This window comes from Molothrus aeneus, chromosome 11 (assembly GCF_037042795.1).
Source record: "Molothrus aeneus isolate 106 chromosome 11, BPBGC_Maene_1.0, whole genome shotgun sequence".
NCBI lineage: Eukaryota > Metazoa > Chordata > Aves > Passeriformes > Icteridae > Molothrus > Molothrus aeneus.
Genome location: NC_089656.1, coordinates 14,328,831 through 14,350,771, shown reverse-complemented (window position 1 = coordinate 14,350,771; position 21,941 = coordinate 14,328,831). Strand labels below are relative to the sequence as shown.

The window sequence follows — 21,941 nt, the reverse complement described above, 5'->3', positions numbered from 1 at the left end:
AATTGTCATCTCCTGCCTTCTCCCAAGGACTCCCCCATGGCCAAGAGCTATTTTGGCCCCTCACCAGGCTGATTCCATCTCCACAAACCTTTTGGGCCAGCCATGACTTTTAACACTGACTGAGGCTGGTCTATGCCCTTTCCTGTCAGGTTTCCAGCTGTGGTGACATTCCCAGCCACTCAAGGATGTCTGTGGAGTACTTGTCCAAAACAGCCTGAAATAGCTTCTTCATCACCTTGGCCTTTGGTGCTGGTGCCACTAAGGCAGCATTGAATTGGGGCTGGTGGCTTCTCCAGGGGCTTGGTGGGCTGGAGAATTTCCCTAGAACTCTATTGGCAGGATGTGGGATCTATGGGAAGCTGGTCTTCTATCCCATACAGGGCAGGGAAGTGGGAATAACCTGCTGGATTTTTCTGCCTGTGGACAAACTGGCCGTGGCTGTATGTGTGTGTCCAAGCATGGCTGCCCAGGGAGTGTTTGCGTGTTCAGCTGTTGTGGTTGGGGTGGGGATGCCCAGGGCAGCTCCCCAGGCCTGGTACAAGGAAGGCATAAAGGGACACTGCCAAAAAGGGAGCACCTGGGGCATTACACCCACAACATCCCTGCTGCAGAGGAGGGATTGAGGCAGCCAGCCTGGTAGATTGAGCTGAGCCAGAGTGGTGAATATGCAGGGAAACCTCCTGAGTTGAAGAGTCACATGGAGATGTCCCCTTCCTTGCACCCACTCCCTATTCCCAGCCCAGCCCGGAACAGGGACTCATTTAACTCAATTACCACCCTGGCACTGCTGGCGTGGCTTGTGCCCTTCCTCTGCCCTCCCTTGGCAAGATGTCCTGAGCTGTCAGGCCCTGCCAAGTGCCTTGCAGGGTGCTGTGAGGTGCTCAGAGGGCATGGCTGATGGCATATGCCCTTCTCCAGTACCCTCTGCCACTTTTGGAATGCCTGCCCCTGTCTCCTACCTGCTCCTGGTGGTCTCCCCTGGGGTGATGCCTGGGATGGTGCCATGCCAGGCACCTCACCCATGTGTCAGCTGCCACACAGATCCCCCTGGGACTGCAGGCTACGGAGAGGCAGAGTCCCCACAAGCAGCACAGCCTGCCTGTCACCCCTCTGCGAGGGAAGCCTGGAAGTCCCTCGCTCTGTGTGACACCAGGGAAAGCCCCTCCCGCAGCTGGGGCAGCTTCAGCGTGGCTTTCTCATTAACCTTTAATGAGAACAAACAAGCTGGCATGGCCGGCGCTGCGGGCGCGCTGCCTGGCCGTGTGCCGGCCGCGGGCTCCGCACGCTGCCAGCCGGGGCAGGCTCTGCACAAGGATGGCCGGGGCCGGGGCGGTGCCGGCAGTGATGCCATTCCCTGGGGGAATCAGCACGGGGTGAAAAGCCGCTGGTGGCCACTGCCCACGGCATCCGCCAGGATGGGACTCTGTCCTTTGGTGGGGAGAGCCGGGGGGATGCATCGTGTCCGGGAGAGGTAGGAGACGTGGTCTTTGTACAGGTTCTGGAAGGCTGGGGTGGAGATGGGCTTTGCAGTGTGATGGGCTGCTGGCTCCCCGTGGCACTGGCACTGGCATGGAGGCTGCAGGCTGGTGGGCACCTGGGATGGTTTTTCTTTGGATGCTTCTCAGAGCCAGCCCAGCCTCACCAGCTTCAGCTGTTCTCCCAATGTGGCTGATGCTGTGCACCCACCTGGGCACTGGGACCTTAGGGTGGCTTGGATCACAGCACTCTCTGGTGACACTGCTGCAACCTCAGCTCTGCAGGCCTGACTGTGGCTTTCTCCAGAGCCACATGTGGGTGTCCACAGTGGGGCAGCCCTGCCACCATACGTGGGAGCCCCTAATGCTTCTTGTCCCCTATGGGACCTGCAGGGACGGGACCTGCTCTGGGCTGGGGAAGCAATCCCACAACAGGCTCACTCTCTGGGAGAGGGGTTAACTTTGTGGGAGGACCTCATATCTGCAAGGACCCCCAAGACTCTGTCTCAGTGCTTTTCCTCCTGAACCTGTCCTGACCTTGCTCTAAAATCAGCAGCAAACAGGAAAGGTGCCTGGGAGGGAGGTGTTTCTTCCTGCTCCAGTGACGTGGAGAGGGGCAGCTGATCCCAGCCTGGACAGAGCTGGCTGCTCCAGCCTTTGTCCGACCTGGAGGGGGGCTGCAGTCTTGGGTATTCCCAGGACCAGTGCTGAAGCATGGTGACATCTGTGCCACAGAGTCTCCTGGTTGTAGAGGCACTAAACAGGGAGCTGTGGGCCTAAGAGGTGCTGCTGGCTGCTGGCATTGGCATGGAGAGCAGGTGGGTCTGCCAGACTGTGCTGTGGGAGCTGGACCCCCATGGAAAGCAGGACAGACATTCCCACATGGCAATTGCACCCCAGCGTCTTTGGAGAGCCCTGTGAGGGCTTCACCTGGCTGAAGTGAGCTCCTCCAAAGCTTTGGATACTCAGGATACAAAGTAGGGACTTTTGAGCAAGGAAACCCTTTTCCGAGTGGCTCCTGGGTCTTGGAGGATGCCCACAGGCATACCACGGGATTGCATGCTGTGGGAAGCCTACAGCAAAGCCACGGTGGTTTTATATATACATAAATATAACTATATATATTTATTTTATTTATATATACTTATATTTAAACCCAAGCAATGCAGAAGCAAGCGGCAGTGGTGTGAGCATCAGCTGCCCACGGCTTTGTGCCTGCCCGCAGTGGAGCCGGCAGGGACGGGGGCGAGGGGCTGTGCATCCCCCGCCCAGCCTCGGGTCTGTGCGGCTCAGGGCCGGCGTTGGGCAGGGCGGTGTGTGCCCCTGGCGTGTGCTGGCTCTGGGTGCCGGCGGGAGCGGGGGTCTCTAAGGGAAGCGATCAGAGAGGGGCTGGAGCAGGGGGGGGTTGCAGTGCTTTCCCCTCCTTTCCACCCGTGCCTCAGTTTCCCTAGGGGGCCGGTGGGGAGGGAAGCATAGGGACCGAAGTGTGCTGTGCTCCGGGTGTAGCCGGTGCTGGTGGGGCCCCTTCCCTCCAGGGGGGTCAGGCATCCTCCCCGTGTCCTCCCATCCTCCGTCCCCTTGAGTCACGCCGGGGCTGCGGCGCTGGGCAGTGATGTCAGCCCGCGGGCAGGGGAAGCGGGGGAGGAGACTGCTGCCCGGGGGGGCCCTCCGGCCACGGCCCCCGCACTCGGGCGGACAGACGGCATGAGAGAACAACAGCCACCCGGGACGCTGAGCCCAGCCCGAGGGGGATGTGCTGTCGCAGCACGCCATGAATGGCAAACCGAAAGGTACCGAGCACCGGCAGCGCCAGGGCTCCCCAGCGAACGGCGATAATTTGGGGACCCCCAGCAGTTCGAGGCTCCCGGGGTGATGTGGCTGGGCTCAGGCGGGGTTTTTTGGGGTGAGGAGTTTTCTTGAGGGGAAAGCTCTCCCTGACAGGGACGCCAAGGACATATGCACCCGCCACCTGCAAGGGATGTGGTTGTCACGGCACGTTGTGCTGACGGGGTGGCAGGATAGGGTCTCCGTGCAGGATAGAACCCCCTGGGTGCCTGATCTGCTCTTGCCTACACTGAGATCCACTGTGTCTCAAGGCAGGAGAGGGGCCACAGCTGCCAGCTGCTCTGGGGTGATGCACCCCTGATGCCAGAGCAGCACCTGATGCCATGGCAGCACAGTTCCTCAGCAAACTGTTTTTTCCCCGCTCATGCCCCCATGTCTATTGACGACAAACAGAGCCCATCTTCATGTCAAGCGTCCCTGGCATGGTGGCCCCAGGGGACCTGGGCAGAACAGAGGGCCTTGGGGTTGCTTTAGTGCACTTGGACCAAGTTGTCTGGGCAGGATTTGTGGGGGCAGCTACCGGTACCCAGCAGAGCACTCTGGAGATAAGGATGTCAGGGGGAAGGTGGCATGTGGGACCTCCACAAGGTTATGCTAGTCCCAGGAGGATCCCTCCAGAGGTTCCCAGCACTTCTGAGAGGGATCACAGCCCACTCAGGAGCAGAGTCTGGTGCCCATGGCCAGGATGAAGCCCCATCTCACAGGGTACAGAGATATGTGGTGTCCGTGGGGACCCTGACTGGGTGCTTGGTTTGTGCCTTCAGTGGTGGGGGACCCACTTCACCAGGACCACTGTAGTCCTGGGCTGGTTCCCCGGAGCCATCCTAGAGAACACACTGGGCTTGAGCTTTGCCAGCCCCTGGGAAACCCCCTGCCTCAGAAGGTGGCTGCTTCCCTATGTTACAGTTTGGGTTTGCATCTCCTCCTGGCTGGAGACAGGGAGCATGTGGGATGAGTGGCAGGGTCGGGGGCTGTGAGCCCCCCCGAGGAACTGGCTGTTAGTGTCCGCCTGTGCCGTGCCCTGCCCTTCCTCAGGGATACTCCGCGGGGTAAATAAGCACTTCCTCCAATTCTTCCCATTCGCAGCTCCTTCCCTTTCCTGCTGCCCTCCCACTTGGCCCAAGGAGCCAGCAGCCTCCCCTGGCCACAGGGGCGGATATCAGCGCCATGTCCCTACTGCCATGGGGCTGAGAGCACCCAGCACCCATCCACCCCAAACTGCCGAGAGCAGCCAGCACCCAAACAACCAAACCGCCATTCCCTGTTCCCGTGGGGGGTTGTGACCTTATGGCTGAGACTTTCTCTCCGGGTGAGTCACGGGAGCCCGGATGCCATTCACTGACTCATCTGACTCCCAAAAGCCCCCAATCCCTCTCCTTGCCCAGCACGAGAAGGAACCGGGGGTGTCCTGCCTTCCTGGAGGAGAGGCAGAGCGTGGAGAGGTCAGGGAAGAGGCGGCTCTCAGGCTCCTTGTGACCAAGGCGTGATGGCTTCGGTCCCCGGATGCTCCCATCCTCTGTGCTGAGGGGGGATGAGGCGTGATGGGAGGGAAGAGCTGCTCCAGCCCACGCTGGGAGCCGGCCAAGGGCCGGCCCGGGGCCGGAAGGGGCCGGCGGGGGCCGGGGTACGTGCCTGGGTCGGGGCAGCGGGGCCGCAGCTGTGCAAACACGGACGCAGCGGCTGCTCCCGGGGGAGCCGAGCCAGCGGGCTGCGTTCACAGGCTCCCGAGGTCACCCCCGCCGCGCGCCCAGCTTTCACCCAGAGGTGCTGGGGTGAGGTGTGGCAGGACCCCCCACTTGCCCCGGACACCACGGGCAGGCTGATGGTCCTGGGGCCATCGTGGCCTCCCCCACTGAGGGACAATGCGCCCTGCTGTGCCCCGGGGATCGCCGCAGTGCCATTAGTGCAGGGACCACAGCCCAGCCCCTTGAGTGCCTTCCCCGAGGTGAGGGGTGCTGGAGGCTGCTGGGTGGGCCACCCTGGGCATTGGTGGCCTTTAGTGAGTGACATCCCTGGAAGTGCTGGTCAGAGCACCCCCAGTTCCCAGGGCTGCAGGGCTGGGGACTCAGTGGGAGCCAGTTTGGGGCGTCTCCGACCAGGGCAGTGTTGATAAACCCGCCGGAGCGACCTGAGGCTGGTGTCTGAGTGTCGGAAACAGAAACCAGCTGGGACCAACCCAGCCGGTCGGACTGCCCCCTCCGCTGCTCAGACCAGCATTCTTGGGATCCCAATCATCTCCAGAGCACCGGGCGTCAAGAGAGGAGCCGGCAGCCGGGCTGGTGAGCCCCGGGGTGGGCTCCAGCAGCCCGTGCTGTGCTGCTTGTTCAGCTGCTCGCTGCCCTTCTGGCCGCTGCCCACGGGCAGTGCTGGCCAAGGACGGACAGAGGGACACAGTCCCAGGATTTCATTTCCTGTGCTGGGAGATCTGGAGGCAGTCTGTGGCACGGAAAAGGTGAAAAGCTTGGTCGGGAGGCAGGTTTGTTAGCACTGAGCCCTAACTAAGGGCAGGGGGCGGTGGGGCTTGCTGGAACTGAACCTTTGGGGCAGGAACTTTTCTGCTCAGGAGAGACAAAGGATGTGCTTGGGGCTTTAGCCCATGGCAGGGACATGAGTGTGCCGGTGCTGTGATGGTGCCAGCCTCATGGTAAGCCTGGCACGGGGCTCACCATCCTGGGCGAGATACGGTGCCCGTGGTCCCTTCCAAGCATGCCCCAGGCTCTGCTCCCTGTGGGGGCTGGCTGTGCTGCTGGTACCAGGTACCTCTTATCTCGGTAATGTCAGGAATGCACTATGCTGGGGATTTTTCCTCCTCTGTGATCCAAGCCCGAGAGTGCCAGGAACAGAGACCCCACATCGTTCCTGCCTTGCCTCATGCAGGGAGTGCTGCCCTTCAGCTGGCTGCCGGTGCTGGGCTGGAGCATCCTTGGGGCTCCTGGAGCATCCTTGGGGCTCCTGGAGCATCACTCCTGCAGAGCAGGGGTATGGTGTCCCCTGTCCCCGAGGGGGCTTGGTGTCCTGGCACAGGATCTTGGTTGCAGGGTGCCAGATCTGGGGATGCAGGGTGCCATGGTGCATCGTGGTGGATGTTTGGGGGAGAGCCGGGTCCAGGGCTGGAGTGCAGGAATGTGGTCCTGTCAGCAGCCACTGCTCCCTGTGCCAGCGAGGGAGCCTCCAGTGCTTTGGAGCAGGACCCAGCACGGCACAAGTGTCTGCTGGAGCCTCCAAGGTGCCTGTGGAGGTGGCTGCAGATTGCTCTGAGTTGTGCTGGGGCAACAGTCCCCTCCAGCACACCCAGCATCCTTCTCCCCCTCCTGCATCCTCCTTCTCTTGATGCTCTCAGCATCTTTCTCTCTGACAACCTCAGCATCCTTTCCCAGTGTGGGCTCCTGCCTGGGAAACCCTCCTTAGAGGGCCCTCTGTGCTCCAAAGTGGCAATGTGGGCTGGAGAAAGATGGGTTGGTGGGGCTGTCCTCACCTTTAACTGTGACCTGCCCCACACATGAGAGCCTTGTCCTGTGGGTGGTGGGTGGCTGAGCCACTGTAGCACGGGTGCCACAGGCCCTCCTTGCTCAGTGGGGAGCAGATTAAAGAGCCCTGCAGAGGGTAATCTGCCCAGGCCTGCAGGTCAGCCGGCCTGCCAGGGATTACAGCTCTTGGTAATGAGCTTAATTGGGACAGTGTTGTCCTGGAAAATGGAGGGACTGGCACCCAGATAACGCTGTGTCCGTGGGACCCGCCGAGTGGCTCCGTGGTGTGGGCTGGGACACGAGTCCCAAGGGGGAACCAGATGGACCTGCTGCCTCCTGGCTCCACTGGGATAGAGGTGAGTGGTGGTGGTGGTTAGCTTTGACTGCAAATGGCTCCAGCACATCCTGGGTGCTGCAAATCCCTGGCCCCAGCCTGGCGTGCGGGGTGGTGAGGGACACAGTGAGTGGGTGTGAGCCGTGTGGGACCAGGCTGAGCTGGGCTCCTGGCTGTGGGGAAGGAGTGGGGATGGGATGGGGTGGGGGTGGAAGCCCCAGCAGTGCCTGCGTCCCTGCGCTGTTCAGTCGGCCATGCTGGAGACAGGAGGAAAGGCAAAGTGAGCTCCTTAGGTTGGAGGGATGTGGCTCTGGAAAGGCAAAGTGAGCTCCTTAGGATGGAGGGAGGTGGCTCTGGCTCAGTCTGTCAGCCAGGGAAGCTGGCTGGCATCCCTGGGGTCCTGCCTGGCTGTCCCTGGTGGTGTGTGAATGCTGAGCACCGTGTGGGCTCATCCCCAGCAGCTGCCACAGCTCTGCTCAGGGCTGGCTGGAGCAGGGGGATTGACCTGCCATCAGTGGTGGCCAGAATGAAGTGGAGCATCCTGCATCCTGCTCCTCAGCGGCTGCCCTGTGGGCAGGGCTCCTTCCTGTGCACAGCTGGCAGTGCTGGGCGTGGCAGGGCCAGGAGCCCTGTTCTCCCCTACTCTTGCTTTGTCCTTTGGGCTCCTCTCCCCAAGGCCCAGCCCTGGCCAGGGCTACAGGGATGGTTCCTGTGATGCAGACTGGCAGCCAGGTGCAGGCCCTGAAACTCAGAAAAGTGCTCTCTCCCTGGCTGGCATAAATTGCACCGGCTGTGGTGGGGACAGGCAGCTCATGGCAGAGGTTTCAAGGTTCCTGACGCTGTTGCTGCCAGGAACAGAGGACAGGGTGCAGCAGCCTTGGGGCTGGACACGTGTGGCCTGCACAGACTTTCCAGGGTCTGGCAGGGAATGGCTTGGCCTTTTCTTCCCCCACACAGAGCTCCTGGCAAAGCTGGGAACTTTTCAAAGTGCTTTGTTGTCCTTGGGTTTCCCTCCTGGCTGCTGGAGTGAGCGGAAGCAAGTGAGGAGTCAGCGAAGGGATGGGCAGCTGAGTCCAGCCCTGTGTCTTTCCTGCCCCTGCAGCAGGGTGGCCCGGGTGACAACGTGGGGTTCAGGAGGAGGTGTCTGGGCTTGGGCACTGTGTAGTTTGCCATGGATGTATCTGGGAAGGGCCATGGTAGGCACCAGGCATCAGCCCCTTTCTGTAACTCCCACAGGGCCAACCTGGGACATGTCTGTCTGGGTGTGCCCACTGAGAGCTCTCAGTGCCCAGAGCCCCACTTCACCCAGGGCAATATCTCTGGGGACAGCATGGGATCTGTGTCCCAGTGCCACCAGGAGGGTTCTTGGACTGAGAGAGGGGGAAGTCTCCCAACCCATGGTCCGTGGGTGCTATTCTCAGTGCTGGTGGCAGTCCTGCCTGCATGTGTGTCCTCACCCTGCTGCTGGTGACCCTGATGTGTCATTGTCCCCAGGGCGGCCCTCCAGGTCACACTCAACGATGTCACTGTCTGTGCGCCCGCAGCGCCGAGTCCTCGTCACCAAGATCAATAGGAGCCAGTCCTTCGCCGGAGTGAACTCATCGGCCGACCGGCCCTTCAGGTACGAGATGGCTGCTCATGCTGCCTGCCACGGGGAATGGGGACAGGCTGGGGCTCTGTGTGGGACCTGCTGTGCATCCTGAGGCTCTTTTCCATCCAGCTGTCCCATCATCTCCCTCAGGGATCTTTTTGGTAGCCAGGGACTCTGGCACAGAGGGCTGCGGGGAACACTGAGGCCATGTAGGAGACAGAGCCCATCATCCCAATCTTCTGCCATGCTGTGCTCCGGCTGGGGTGAGGACCCTGCAGCCCTGTGGCTGCTGCCACAAGAGCATGAGAGAGAGGGCAGATGTAGCTCACCTCATTCTTCAACCAGCTCCTAAGACCTTCCCTGTGACCACCTCATAATGTTTAATGGGTGAGGTAGAGCTGGGGTGGCTTTGAAGTGTCTTGATGGCCTTGACATCCTGCGGCAGCCAGTTTCAGGGTTGAGCGCTGGTGTGAATCAGGGTTTCCTCAGGGTCACCTCAAACCTATCGTTTGAAAGGTTCTACCAGCTGCCCGCCAGCTGCAGTGTGAGGAGCAACTGTTCCCTGCTCCTTCCTCTCCATCCACTGGTGATGTTATGGTCCCTTCATACCCTTCCTCCTCCTCTCTGCTGAGCATCCCCATGTGCTGCACTTCCCCACCAACCCTCTCTGCACCATCCCTAGCTCCTGGCTACCGTGTTGCAGGTAGTTCTTGGGTAGCAGGCAGAGCCTCCCTGTGCTCTGACCTCCCGCTCTGCTCAACTCTGTCCCCAAGTCCTGTCCAGCCGCTGGGCCAAGTGACACTTTCCAGGTCACCAGCACATCGCTGGTGATTTGTGGGTACCAGAGGGGGCCCCTAAAGACAGAGAAGAGTGAGGACTTTTAAATGCCTGCAACCAAGTGGTTGCCAGGGAGATGCTGCTGGGAGATGCCTCCAGGGACCTTGGAGGATGGGAAGGAGAAGGAATGGTGGAAATTAGGTGCTTACCCGTCTCTTGGGAAGAGACCAAGACATTAATTTCCCCACCCATGATTCGGGGAAGTCTTTTGGTCACTTCTGTGAAGAGCAGCACAGGATGGGAGGTACAGGCTGGGAAATGAGGAGCCCACGGTGTCTCCTGGGCACTGGTGGCATGACGATGCTTGGGAAGGAGGAAGGGAAGGTCTGAGTGAGGCGTTGCTGGGTTGGGGAGTGACTCCATTGCACAAGGCAGGAAGGGTGGTGTTCAGGTCCCAGCGCTGGGTCGGCATCCTGCGGGTCGGCTGGGGGAGGCAGCTCCATCCAGCAGGTTTGGTGACATCTGGAGAGGCACAGCATCAGTGAGCATGTCCCTGCCCCATGTGGGTGTGCTGGGTGATGAGGTGACAGGGCTGCTGGTCCCCAGGATGCTCCCATGATGGATTGGGACCCTTGCCTGACCCTGGAAGCACAGGGTGGCATATTTCACCCTCTATGCCCCTGGCAATCTGGGTGCTGGGATGGAGCCAAGCATGCCCCCTTTAGAGGGCAGCCAGGGCTGGAGATGTCCTCATGGACCCTCCAGGAATTCAGTTTCATTTCAGGTGGTGCCATCTTCCTTTGCCTTGTCTCTCCCCAGCTGGCACCAGGGACCTGGTGGACCTGGCCCAGTGACACTTCATGCCAGACATCACCCTTTTCTAGAGACAGGTGCCTGGCTGGCTGGAGCACCCAGAAGGACCCTGGTGCTGTGTGCTGATCCCAGCCTCTCTCCCCAGGAATCTCTCACCTTTCACCCCCACTGTCTCCCGCAAGACTGGCTCCAGGGTCAGTAGGATGTTCTCAATGTCCCACAAATCCCCACCACCCAAGGTGCCTCAGCCCAACCGCCTGGACGAGGTGTACGAAGCTCTCAAGAAGGGCCTGACGTAAGTGCTGGGTGGGTGGAGGCTGAGAGCTCCTGAGGGGCATGGGGACAGCCTGTGATATGGCTTGGGGTTGGCAGCTCTCTGCTTCTACCAGGCAGGGACATGCCAGGTCTCTTGGGCACTTTGCCTTGGTGTCCCAGATTGTGTGGGGTCCCACATCCCATGTAGAGGCATATATGGGTTCCCACACCTGTGTGCTGGAACAGAGAGTGGGGATGTGCTGACACGTGTGCTGGGCTGGTGTGGGCTGTGGGGAGCAGGAGCCCTGGACACAGCATCCCAACCTGACCCCCATGGTGTGGTTGCCCCCAGAGCCTACCTGGAGGTGCACCAGCTGGAACTGGAGAAGCTCAGCACGCAGATCCGTGAGTCCAAGAGGAATTCACGCCTGGTAAGTGCTGCTTGGGAAGAGCCTTATGGGGAGTGGTGCTTTGGGTAAACAGCTGAGGTTGTCGGCACAGCTGGGACAACTCATGGTCCATCTGTGCCTGGGGCTGAGCCTGTTTCTGTGGGGTTGTAGGGGCCAGCTCAGGCTCTGGTGTTGGGGCTCCCATCCCTCTGTCATGCACTCTCCAGCCCTGGCTGGGTGCTGCATGTCCCACTGCCGTGCTATGGGTGGTGGGTGCCACGTGCTGGGTCTTCTTTGGGTGGGCAGAGCTGGCTTTGTGCTACATCTTATCCCTCTCATCTTTCCTCCAGGGCTTTCTCTACGATCTGGATAAGGTAAGCGGGATCAGTGTCTCATTCCCCTTGTATTCCCCTTCCTTGTGCCTGGGATGTGCTACTGCCAGCCCCGCTCTGCTAGCACTGCCCTACTGCCTTGTCCCCTGGGAAGGAGAGGGTCTGGGGCTCTGCAGGCAGGGTGGCCCAGGTGGGCAGGGGATGAAGCAGAGATGATCTTGTAACCCCTTTCAGGCAAACAGAAGCTGTTGTTAGTGAGTGCAGGGCATGGGTTAACTCCCAGGCTGGGAAAAAAAGCAGCCTGGAGCCTGGCTTGGCTCCTGGAGGACCTTCTGGTGCACGAGAGTCTGGAGGAGGCTGTAGCATGGGTGCTTCCCACTGGCTGCCACCCTGCAGCTCCCAGGCAGGACCCCAGCCTCAGTGCAGGGCTTGCAGAGGCCACATTGTGACCTGTGGCTCCTCCATGGAGGGCCTGTGCTGCCGCTCACACCATCTCCTCTGCTTTTCCAGCAAGTGAAGTCAATCGAGCGCTTCCTGCGTCGCCTGGAGTTTCATGCCAGCAAGGTGAGACCTGGGGCAGTACTGGGGTGGCTGTGCTGTCCCCAGCCCTGTGCCTGTCACTGCAGCTCGGGCCTGTCCTTGCAGATAGATGAGCTGTATGAGGCTTACTGCATCCAGCGGCGGCTCCGTGATGGAGCCCACAACATGGTCAAGGCTTATAGCACCGGCTCGCCGGGCAGCCGGGAGGCACGCGAGAGCCTGGCCGAGGCCAGCAAGGGCTACAAGGAGTACACAGAGGTGAGGCAGCTGGCTGGCTGGGCTGGCAGGGTGCTGAGCCCATGGCTGGCTGCTCATAGGTCCTGTCCATCCGCCTGTCTGTTCCCAGAATATGTGTCTGTTGGAGAATGAGCTGGAGAGCCAGCTGGGCGAGTTCCACATCCGGATGAAAGGTACCCTGTCCTGCTCCATCCCTGTCCCGCTACCTGCCTGCCTGCCTGCTGCCTGCTGATGCCCCTCTGCCTTCTCTTGCAGGATTGGCAGGCTTTGCCCGGCTTTGTGCTGGTGACCAGTATGAGGTTGGTGGGACCATATGGGTTGGGTTCTGCTCTTCCTCTGCCCTGGTGTCCTTGGGGTGTCTGAGGGGTGTAGGTGGGTGCTGGCGTGGAGGGTGTGTTGCAGAGTGGTGGTGGTGGGTGGCATGAGTCCATGGCCATGCCTAGGGACATACAGAGAGCACCCATCACTCTGGGGTCATGTCTCCCCCATACCCATACCTCTGCATCCCCAGATCTTCATGAAGTATGGACGGCAGCGGTGGAAGCTGCGAGGGCGCATTGAGGTGAACAGCAAGCAGGTGTGGGACAGCGAGGAAATGGTTTTCTTGCCCCTCGTCACTGAGTTCCTCTCCATCAAGGTATAGTGCATAAAAGGACAGGGATGGGGTGGGCCAGCTATCCCCTGCATCATAGAGTCATTTAGGTCAGAAAAGACCTCTGTGATCATCAAGTCCAACTGTTAACCTAGTTAACACAATCCCACCATTAAACTGTGTCCTCAAGTGCCACATCCACATGTTTTTTTAACATTTTCGGGGATGGTGATTCCACCACTTCCCAGGGCTTACTTCCAGCACCTCACCTAAACATCACCCTCACTGGCCTATGGTTTCACTTCCTCCTCTCCTTCCTCTCCTCCTTCTCCAGGTGACAGAGCTAAAGAGCCTGGCCAACCATGTTGTGGTGGGCAATGTGTCCTGTGAGACCAAGGACCTCTTTGCAGCTCTGCCCCAGGTAGTGGCTGTGGATATCAACGACCTGGGCACCCTCAAACTCAGCCTGGAGGTGACCTGGAAGTGAGTACCTCAGCAGGCATTGCTGGTGGCAGATGGCAGTGCAGGGGATGCCCAGCAAGAGATGACCCACCCCAGTCTGTCTCCCATCCCAAAACCGAGCTGTAATTATAGAAAACCAGATCTGGTTTGGAGGGGGTCCTGGTGTCTTGGGACATACCCCTCACCTTCCTGCTGTCCTCCCCAGCCCCTTCGACAAGGACGACCAGCCCTCGGCAGCCAGCACTGTCAACAAGGCTTCCACAGTGAACAAGAGGTTCTCCACCTACAACCAGAGTCCGCCTGACACGCCGTCCCTGCGGGAACAGGCATTCTATGTAAGTGTGCACCAGGCAGGGCTGCTCAGGAGACATGGCCAGTGGAGGGGTCCACACAGGGATGTGCCTAGGCAACGTCTGAGAGGGTGGCACAGCTCAGGGATGGGTAGGCAGCTCCTTCCTCTCCAGCCATCCCACCAGGACTCCCCAGTACCGGCACCTGCTCTTCCCTCCCACATTCACAGCTCCTCTTCTCTCTGCCCAAGAGCCCAGAGCGGGCAGCTGACAAGCGTGGTTGGTCCTTGCTGGACATCTTTCGGGAGACACTCTTCGAGAAGCTGTCTCAGAGCTGCTCCTGCGGCGATGTCTCCTCGGCCGAGCTCGGGAGATGGCCGCAGCAGGGCCGCGTAAGTGCGGGGCTGGAGCAGGCCAGTAGCTTAGCCCAGCGCTGTGGCCATCCTGCTGTAGCTGTAGCCGGTCCTTGTCTCCTACTCACTATCCCTCGCTGATGCCCAAAGGCCTGATTCTGCCAGGCTGGGTCTGGCTGGTCCTACAGAGCTGGTTCCCAAGCTAGGGGAGCCTGGGTTCACCCCTGTGCAAGAGTTGGGCTCTAGTGAGTAGACAGCTTCTCCATGTCCCCGTGCTGGTGGCATTGGTGTGGTACTGGTGATGGTGCTGGTGAAATGGTAATGGTGTGACAGTGCTGGTGTGGCACTGGTGTGATGCTGTCATGGTGCTGGTGTGACTAACGTGGAATTAGCTTGGCATCAGTTCAGTGATGGTGAACCACAAAATTGGTGGTGGCCAGTGCTGTCCCCACCAGCTGGTGCTGGAGCTGTTGCTGTCCTTGCAGCCATGGTGGTTGGTGTCCTTGGCTCCACATGTTGCATCCCACTGTGCTGAGGGAATGCCGGCGCCCCAAGGCTCCAGGACATATGAGGCTGTTCATGGGGAGCTGGATTGCCTGCTGGCACTGGGTGGGATCCAGAGCTGGAAGCTGCCAGGTGTTTGCTGACCATCCTGCTGTGTCAGCAGAGCCATGGCAGCCTCAGTGCCCTCCAGCTCAGATTGATCCTGCCCCTGCTTGATGCACAGACAGCTGGAGGAGATGGGGCAGCAGGAGCAGGGTCTCAGCTGACACCATTCTCCCCCTCTCCAGAATATGCTGCGGCGCCAAGAGGAGCTGGAGAACGGCACAGCCTGGTCCATCTCCTCGGAGTCCTCAGATGACTCCTCCAGTCCCCAGCTGTCCAGCAGTGCCCGCCATGCCACACACAAGCCCATCGTGCAGCCTGAGGTGCAGGCCTCCGCCCCTGCCATCGAGATCTCCTTCTCCCAGCAACCAGAGGAGGCTGATGCCGTGCTTGGGGCCAGTGGCAGCAGCGTCCCCTCTGCTGGGAGCCAGCCAGAGGAGTCGAGCAGCCGTAAGAAGGACACAGTGGCCAACGGGCATGTGCCCTACTCCCGGACTCTGAGCCACATCAGCGAGGCCAGTGTGGATGCCACAATGGAGGTCAAGACTGTGGAGAGTCCTTGGGAGCCTGCACCAAGCACGGAGGATGCAGGGATGGGCAAGCAAGATGCACACCCTCTGCCTGGTGCTGCAGTGGCAGCTGCTGTGGCAGGGCAGGACAGGGCCACTGAGGCCAAGCCTCGTGCCTCCGTGGCATGGGCCACCTCCTGCGAGGAGGAAGCTGGCAGCGCAGAGCCAGTGCAGAGCCAGGCGCCAGCACAGAGTGACTATGGCACTGGGATCCCCACAGCACTGGCACAAACCTCGGCAAAAGAGAGGCCCATCCCAACCCCACCACTGCCCACCAGCATCCCTGAGGTGCCACGGGGGAAGATGGTGGATTCAGGTCTGGAGGAGGCAATTGGCCTCCTGGGCTCAGCTCTGGATGACTATCGGGGACAGTTCCCAGAGCTGCAGCCCCTCGAACGGGAGCTCAAACGTCTGGAGGAGATGCTGCTGGTGAGGGGCTCCCAGGGGTGTCACGGGGTGAGGGTGGCAGGGTCATCCTGGCTGGCAGTGCCTGGAGATGATGGGGACAGGGCCAGCCATGGTGGGAGTGCTCAGAGGCAATGGAGACAATACCATCCCTGCTGGCAGTGCCCAGGGCTGATAGGGATGGGGCCAACCCTGCTGGCAGTTCCCCTGCGTGATGGGGATGGGGCCATCCATGATGGCATAGCCCAGTAATGCGGGTGGCAGGGCTGTCTTGGCTGGTGAGCCAGGATCCAACTCCACCATGCCTTCCTCCACAGCAAAAGCAAGGCATCTTCCTCAGCCGGGCCTCCAGCATCAGCCTGACAGTGGAGCATGCACTGGAGAGCTTCAGCTTCCTCAACACCTCGGACATGGAGGACTCAGAAGGCTCTGAGGAGGAGCCTCTCCAAGATGAGAGGTGCATGAGTGGGGCTCATGGCATGGGGCACAGGGCAGGAGATGGCATTGGGGAAGTTGGAATGGGGGATGTTCAAGGGGGCCCAACCATATTTAGATCTGTTCATCACAGCTTAGGGAAGGTCTAGGTCAAGAACCAGCAGTACCTGGTCCTTCTGGTAGCATAATGTCACCCTGTAGCTTTCCATAAGGGGTGGGCTGGAAGCAGTCCTTGTGCCCTTGGGACTTGTCCTCTGCCCTGTGGGGGGGGAAGGGCCAGGTCCAGGTGTCCTGTGCTGATCCACTGCCTTGATCTCTCCCTGGCTTGCAGGAGGGCTGGCAGACCCCTGCGCAGCACCAGAGCCCCCAGCGCTGGCGAGATGGGGGCAGATGACACCGGAATGTGCAGTGGTTCTGAGGCCAGCACTGACCCCATGAGCACTGGCAATGAGTTCCTGGATAAGGCTCTGGTGCTTCACCTCAACAACTGCAACCGTCTGCTGCTGGTGAGGACCAGGGTGGGATATGGCAGCAGGGGACACCCTGTGGTGGGCTGTGGCTGTATGTATCCCCTTGAACGGGGTCTTGCTGCAGCCTGGAGTCTGTGATGTGGGCAGTGAGCTCTGTCCCTGAAGTCCCTGGTTTGGCTGTGCCTTGCAGAAGCTGGGCACCTTCGGTCCCCTGCGGTGCCAGGAGATGTATGCCCTGGACAGGCTGCTGCGGGAGTCCCAGGTGCTGGAGATCGTGTGCCAGCTGACAGAGGAGCGCGCAGGAACAGCCACCTCGGCTGCTGATGGTAAAGAAACACAGCTGAGGGGACCCTCTCTGCCATCCTGGAGGCTGTGTGAAGCCTGTGTCCTCTTGTGGGCATGGCTGGGCAGCGATGGACCATGCCAGACAGAGTGCAGGAGTCACCTGCCTGTTGCCATGGCCTTGGGGAGGTCTGACAGTGCCTGTCCCCACAGTGGTGCAGTTCTCAACACGGAAGGAGGGCGTGCTGCCCCTTTGGGACCTCTGTGTGGAAGTGCCCAACATCTACACCTGCCCTGTGGAGCGGTTCCTGCAGGTGCTCAGTGCCCAGTATGCAGCTGCCATCAGTGAGCAGCACTCTGGTTTGGCTGATACTGGTGAGTGGGTGCCCAGCGGTGTTCAGGGAGTTGCCAGCCTCGCTCAGTGACCATGAGTGGGAGGATATGGGTGCCAGGAGCTCCACAGAGGAGTGACCATGGCTACTGCACATTGTGATCCTGATTCTTTCCCACAGTGTGTGTGAAACTGGTGGAGGACGTGCTGAATCGGCGGCTGCCCCGGCGGCCCGGCAGTGCTCAGAGTGAGCAGATCACCATCTTCCAGTACTGGAGCCACTTTGAGTCACTCGGTGCCCTGGTGCTTGACACCTACATGATGGAGCTGGCAGAGGAAGGTGGGTGTCCTCCTGCTCTCCTTAAGTCCTGGGATGGGGTGCTAGAGTATCACCATAGTGATTGATCACCCTGCAGCAGTGCCATGACCATTCTGGGGCAACACCAAGAGGCTCAGCCATCCTTGGGGTGGGCAAGTCAGTCTGATCTACAGTGCAGCCCAGGACCATGATGCCTTTTGATATCCTTGCTGTAGGTCCCCCAGTGTCTTGGGGAGCAATTCCATGCATTGGCACCTTGTGTGGGGCCCACTCTGCCAGCATGGATCCAAGGTGCCTGGGGATGGGTGGCAGGGTGTGGGGGTAGTGCTGTGTGACTCCCCACACCTTGGATGGCTTCCTGCAGCACTGCTGGCACAGAATCTCAACTCGGACGACCAGGACGTGGTGCTGCGTGCCCTGAAGCGCATGCCCGAGGGCCGCCTGAAGAAGGAGGGACTGAAGGCTCTGAGCCTGCTCCTCGTGGAGGGCAACAGCAAGGTGGTGAGCGCCGTGTCAGCCCAGCTCCGCAGCCTGGCAGAAAACCCCCGCTTCCGCCAACGGGTACGTGCTGGGCAAGCCAGGGATGACGTGGGCTGGTGCCACAGCCCCCAGGGTGCTGCCCCTGCTCTGCTACAGATGGTGGCACTGACTCCCCCATCTCCCCCAGGCCCTCGTGTGTTTCCTGGAGCAGCTGGAGGATGAGGAGGTGCAGACACGTGTGGCAGGGTGTGCGGCGCTGGGCTGTTTGAAGGTGAGGGATGTGGGGAGGAGGCAGCAGAGCTGGATGTTCCAGGGGAAGAGGAAACACAATGAGGAGGAAAAGAAAGAGGATGAGGGCCTTTTCTGCACCATGGGGCTGCAGCGCCCTCTGCTACCTTCCCCATCTGGCTGTGTTCCTGCTCCAGCCTTGACAGCCAAAACTCATTTCCTTGTCCCTTCTCCTGCAGGCCAAGGAGAGCATTGAGCAGCTGGTTTACCTGTGCCAAACCGACAAAGAGCCTGTGCGGGAGGCAGCCAAGCAGAGCCTGATGCTGTGCGGTGAGTGTCCTGATGCTTCTCTGCTTGCTCCCCACCCACAGCATCCCAGGTGGCATCTCCTGGTGCCAGCAGTGCCCACGGGAGATGGGACTCCATGGCTACCCCATGCACTCTGGTTCATTATGCCCCGAGCTCTGCCAGGCAAGAACAAGCTGGCAGTGAAGGCCAGGCATCCTGTAGCCACAGCGCTAAGCCTGGTTGTTATTTATCATTTGCTAGATGGCCCTGAGAGAACCATCTGAGTGTGTTTCTAGGCCTCCAGATCGTGGCAGCTGCTGCACAGGTTGGGACACGTGAGCTGTCCTTGTATCCCTTGTCCCTGCTCCGGCTGCTTTGCTCACGAATGTCTCTGTCTTAGAGCCTGTCAGCTGTGTCACATTTTGGAGTCTGTGTGTCTTGGTTGTTGATAGTGCACATCCCACTGGCACCCTGACACATGTAGATGCCTTGTGTCCTATGTCCCAGCAGATTGTCCATGTCACCATCTCTTGCTGGGGATGGCCGCTGCGGGCAGATTTGCAGGCAGAGCTCAGAGTGAGCCTGTAGCATGGATGTGTGCATCCCTATGTGTGCCTGGGAGTTCTTGGGGAGCCCTTATGACTCCCATGCCAGTGCATGCAGATGTGCACAGCTGTTGGAGCCACCAGAGCTGGCACAGCCCTGAGCACTGGTACCTTGGCCCCAAGTGAGGCTCTCCACAAGCCAACAGTCCTGCAGCTGAAACACAGGTTAACCGTGTCCCACGTGGGCAGCTGAGAACGGGATTTGCAACTTCTGAATCGGGAGCTCTGGGGACTTTTTGATCCAGATCCCAGCTGGGACCTGCCCAGGGGTGTGCTATAGAGAACAAGAGAGGTTTCCATGCTGTGGCCATAGCACGCAGGCTCAGCTCTACCAGGTATTAGGCATGTTTCCCTGGAAAGGCCAGGGTAGGTGGCCAAGGATTAGCAGGGGACAGAACTTCTGCAGTTTGTATCACTGACCGTGGCATGTACTTGCAGGGGAAGACGGTAAATCAGCTCACCGGCGACTGGAGGAGACCCTGGATAGCCTCCCGCGGATCTTTGCACCAGCCAGCATGGCCAGTACAGCTTTCTGAGACCCACGCACACCCACCTGCCAGCCCTGAGGGCAAAGGCACTGCTGGGCCACCCGGGCTTGCACGGACTGGGGACCCGGCAGCTCCGCTCCCGGCAGCACACCACAGTATTACCCCGCCTGCCGGCAGCTCGCCATGGCCGCACTCTGCCTTACGGAGCACAGCTTCCCTGTCCCTGGCCACCGGCCCCATGGGTGCCACCTCCACACCACTGGGCAGGGGGCTCGCTGCACATCCCTCCCTCTGATCGCTATTTAAAGTACCCAGGGAGTCCACCCTTCCTGCCCCCCTCGTCCACTACAGCTGCCTGGACTGGGGTGGTGGGAGAGGTACAGGATTGCTCTGCCTCCTCTTGCCTTCCTCTTGCTCGAGGGCACGCGCCCTGTCCCGGAAGGACCTGCACTTTGGAAACCTTGCTGTTTCTTTCCAGGAGCTGCCAGGGCCATGGGGACTGCTGCCCTCTGCCACCTGGAGTCCCCAGGACTTAAATAAAATTAAATATAAGATATTAATATATTCTGCTGGCGTTTCTTCTTTCCAGCTCCACGTGCTCCTGTCCCTCCCTGGCTTGTGGCTGTAGGGAGTGTAGTGAGATGTGGCCTCAGCCCAGAGCCTTTCCTGGCCTGTTGGAAAGTGCTGTGGAGGGCAGGGGCAGGAGGAACGATAGAGGGATAGACAGACAGGATGGACAGAAGCTGCCACCTTTTTTTTGTTTGTTTGTTTTGTTTTATTTTATTTTTTATTTACAGATTTTTGCAGAAAAACAAAAGCAAAAAATTCTTTTCTATATTGTCTCTATAAATCTATATATAATGTAATTACAGAGAATGACTAATTTTGATTTTAAAGCAGAAATAAAAACCTTTAAAGAGTGTCGGTGTCACTGTAAGGGTGTTTCTTTGGTCCCAGTGCCCTGGGGCAGGGCAAGTTGAGTGTCAGCATAGCTGCCTGGAGGGTGACAGGGGATGTCATGGGAAATAATTGTGATTTCTGGCCCTGCAACTCAGCCAAATGTTGCCAAAATTTGGCTGCTGAGCATGGGATGCATCACCCGAGGTAGTAGGAGGTGGCCACACAGGATGGGGGCCACCAAAACCAGGGCTGCCCTGGGAAACAGCCCTGTGTGTGTCTGTGTCTGTGTCTGTGTGTGCGTGTGTAAATCCACACGTTCCCCATCTCCAGCTGCTGTTGGTTATCTAGGCCCTGACTTCCAGTTTGGACCAGTAAGGACCCATGTCCAGCACTGGAAGCAGATTGCAGCAGCTGTGGTGGCCAGGCCATGTTCCCAAATGTTCCCACACCGGATGGGTGTGACAGGGAATGCTAAACCACCCTGTGAGCTGCTCTGCCTAACTGGCTGTGCCTTGTCCCAGGATATCCGCTGTCCCCACCTCACTGTGTGAGGGACACACCACTGGGCTGGGAGGGAGGCTGCTCTCTGTGCCCCCCCTACCTGCTTGTCCCTCACCACATTCCCTGAGGATGGAGGGTTTTTGGAGGTTTTTGTGCCCCTCCTGTGCAGCTCCTCAGCACCAACGAGCTGCTGGATTTTCAGAAGCTTGCTGGGAAGGAAGCACTGCTTCCTCTGGCTCTCCCAGGAACTTTGCCCTCTTGGTGGCTGTGACAGCATGGTGCAGCAGCATGGTGGGAGCCACCTCCCTGACACTCACAACATGACTGGTTCTCACTGCTTTTATTAAATTTCCTGAGTTCAGTGGCCTTGGCAGCATGTGGCTGGTGACACAGAGCCTTCTGCCCCACCAAGGAGGAGGTGGCATCAGGCTACAAAGTGCATGGCAGACTCCTGGGTCCTGTGCCACCTCCCGATTGGGCTGGGCAGAAAGGGGGAATCCTGGATATTTCTGCCTGCATCATGAAGTAGGGAAGCTGAGCCCCTTGCTCCTATACCCTGCGTGGTGTCACTGTGGGGCTGGGGGCCTCCAGAACTGCTCCCCCTCTCTCTGTTACGTGTCTCTGTGGTTTCACTGGTGATTTTTTAAAGCTTGTATCATTTGCCCTCCTCTTCTCAAATGCTGTCCATCACCTTCTGCTGGTTTAAATCCCTGAACCTCCACCATGATGGTGCACCTGGGCAAGAATAACTCCATGCACCAGTACCTGATGGGGGCCAACCTGCTGGGAAGCAGCTCTGCAGAGAAGGACCAGGGAGTCTCGGTGGACAAGAAGCTGTCCCTTAGCCAGCAGTGTGCCCTGGGAACCAAGAAGGCCACTGGTATCCTGGGATGCATTAGGAAGAGCATTGGCAGCAGGGCAAGATCCTGCCCCTCCATATCTGAGGCCATATCTGGAATGCTGTGTCCAGTTCTGGGCTCCTCAGCACAAGAGAAACATGGAGTTCTTGGAGCAGATCCAACAGAGGGATACAAAGATGATTAAGGGATTGGAACATCTCTCTCACAAGGAAAGACTGAGGGAGCTGGAACTGTTCAGCCTCGAGAAGTTACAACTGAGAGGGGACCTCATCAATGTCTGTGAGTATCTGCAGGGAGGGTGCCAGAGGATGGATCAGGCTCTGCTCAGTGATGCCCAGCAACAGGACAAGAGGCAATGGGCAGAAACTAATGCACGGGAAGTTCCACATGAAAATGAGGAAACACATCTTCACTGGGTGACC

General features: G+C 59.3%; 1 protein-coding gene across 4 annotated transcripts in view; it reads left to right on the top strand.

Moving 5' to 3' along the window:
* RIPOR1 (RHO family interacting cell polarization regulator 1) overlaps positions 1-20,178 on the top strand; it is a 30,560-nt gene extending 10,382 nt beyond the window's left edge. For 2 of the 4 annotated variants that reach the window (XM_066557273.1, XM_066557269.1), the window contains exons 2-22: positions 8,616-8,742; positions 10,448-10,597; positions 10,910-10,988; positions 11,297-11,320; positions 11,789-11,842; positions 11,924-12,076; positions 12,165-12,228; positions 12,311-12,354; positions 12,567-12,692; positions 12,982-13,130; positions 13,315-13,444; positions 14,544-15,356; positions 15,650-15,789; positions 16,099-16,273; positions 16,428-16,563; positions 16,733-16,894; positions 17,032-17,190; positions 17,534-17,730; positions 17,837-17,920; positions 18,117-18,207; positions 19,209-20,178. In XM_066557273.1, the coding sequence (XP_066413370.1) occupies positions 8,642-8,742; positions 10,448-10,597; positions 10,910-10,988; positions 11,297-11,320; positions 11,789-11,842; positions 11,924-12,076; positions 12,165-12,228; positions 12,311-12,354; positions 12,567-12,692; positions 12,982-13,130; positions 13,315-13,444; positions 14,544-15,356; positions 15,650-15,789; positions 16,099-16,273; positions 16,428-16,563; positions 16,733-16,894; positions 17,032-17,190; positions 17,534-17,730; positions 17,837-17,920; positions 18,117-18,207; positions 19,209-19,306 (3,129 nt within the window). In that variant the 5' untranslated portion in view covers positions 8,616-8,641 and the 3' untranslated portion in view covers positions 19,307-20,178. Of the gene's footprint in view, positions 1-3,145; positions 3,266-8,615; positions 8,743-10,447; positions 10,598-10,909; positions 10,989-11,296; positions 11,321-11,788; positions 11,843-11,923; positions 12,077-12,164; positions 12,229-12,310; positions 12,355-12,566; positions 12,693-12,981; positions 13,131-13,314; positions 13,445-14,543; positions 15,357-15,649; positions 15,790-16,098; positions 16,274-16,427; positions 16,564-16,732; positions 16,895-17,031; positions 17,191-17,533; positions 17,731-17,836; positions 17,921-18,116; positions 18,208-18,426; positions 18,491-19,208 lie in introns of those variants that run through there. The other 2 variants (XM_066557270.1, XM_066557271.1) reach the window with 2 other exon arrangements.
* The last annotated feature ends 1,763 nt before the right edge of the window (positions 20,179-21,941 follow it).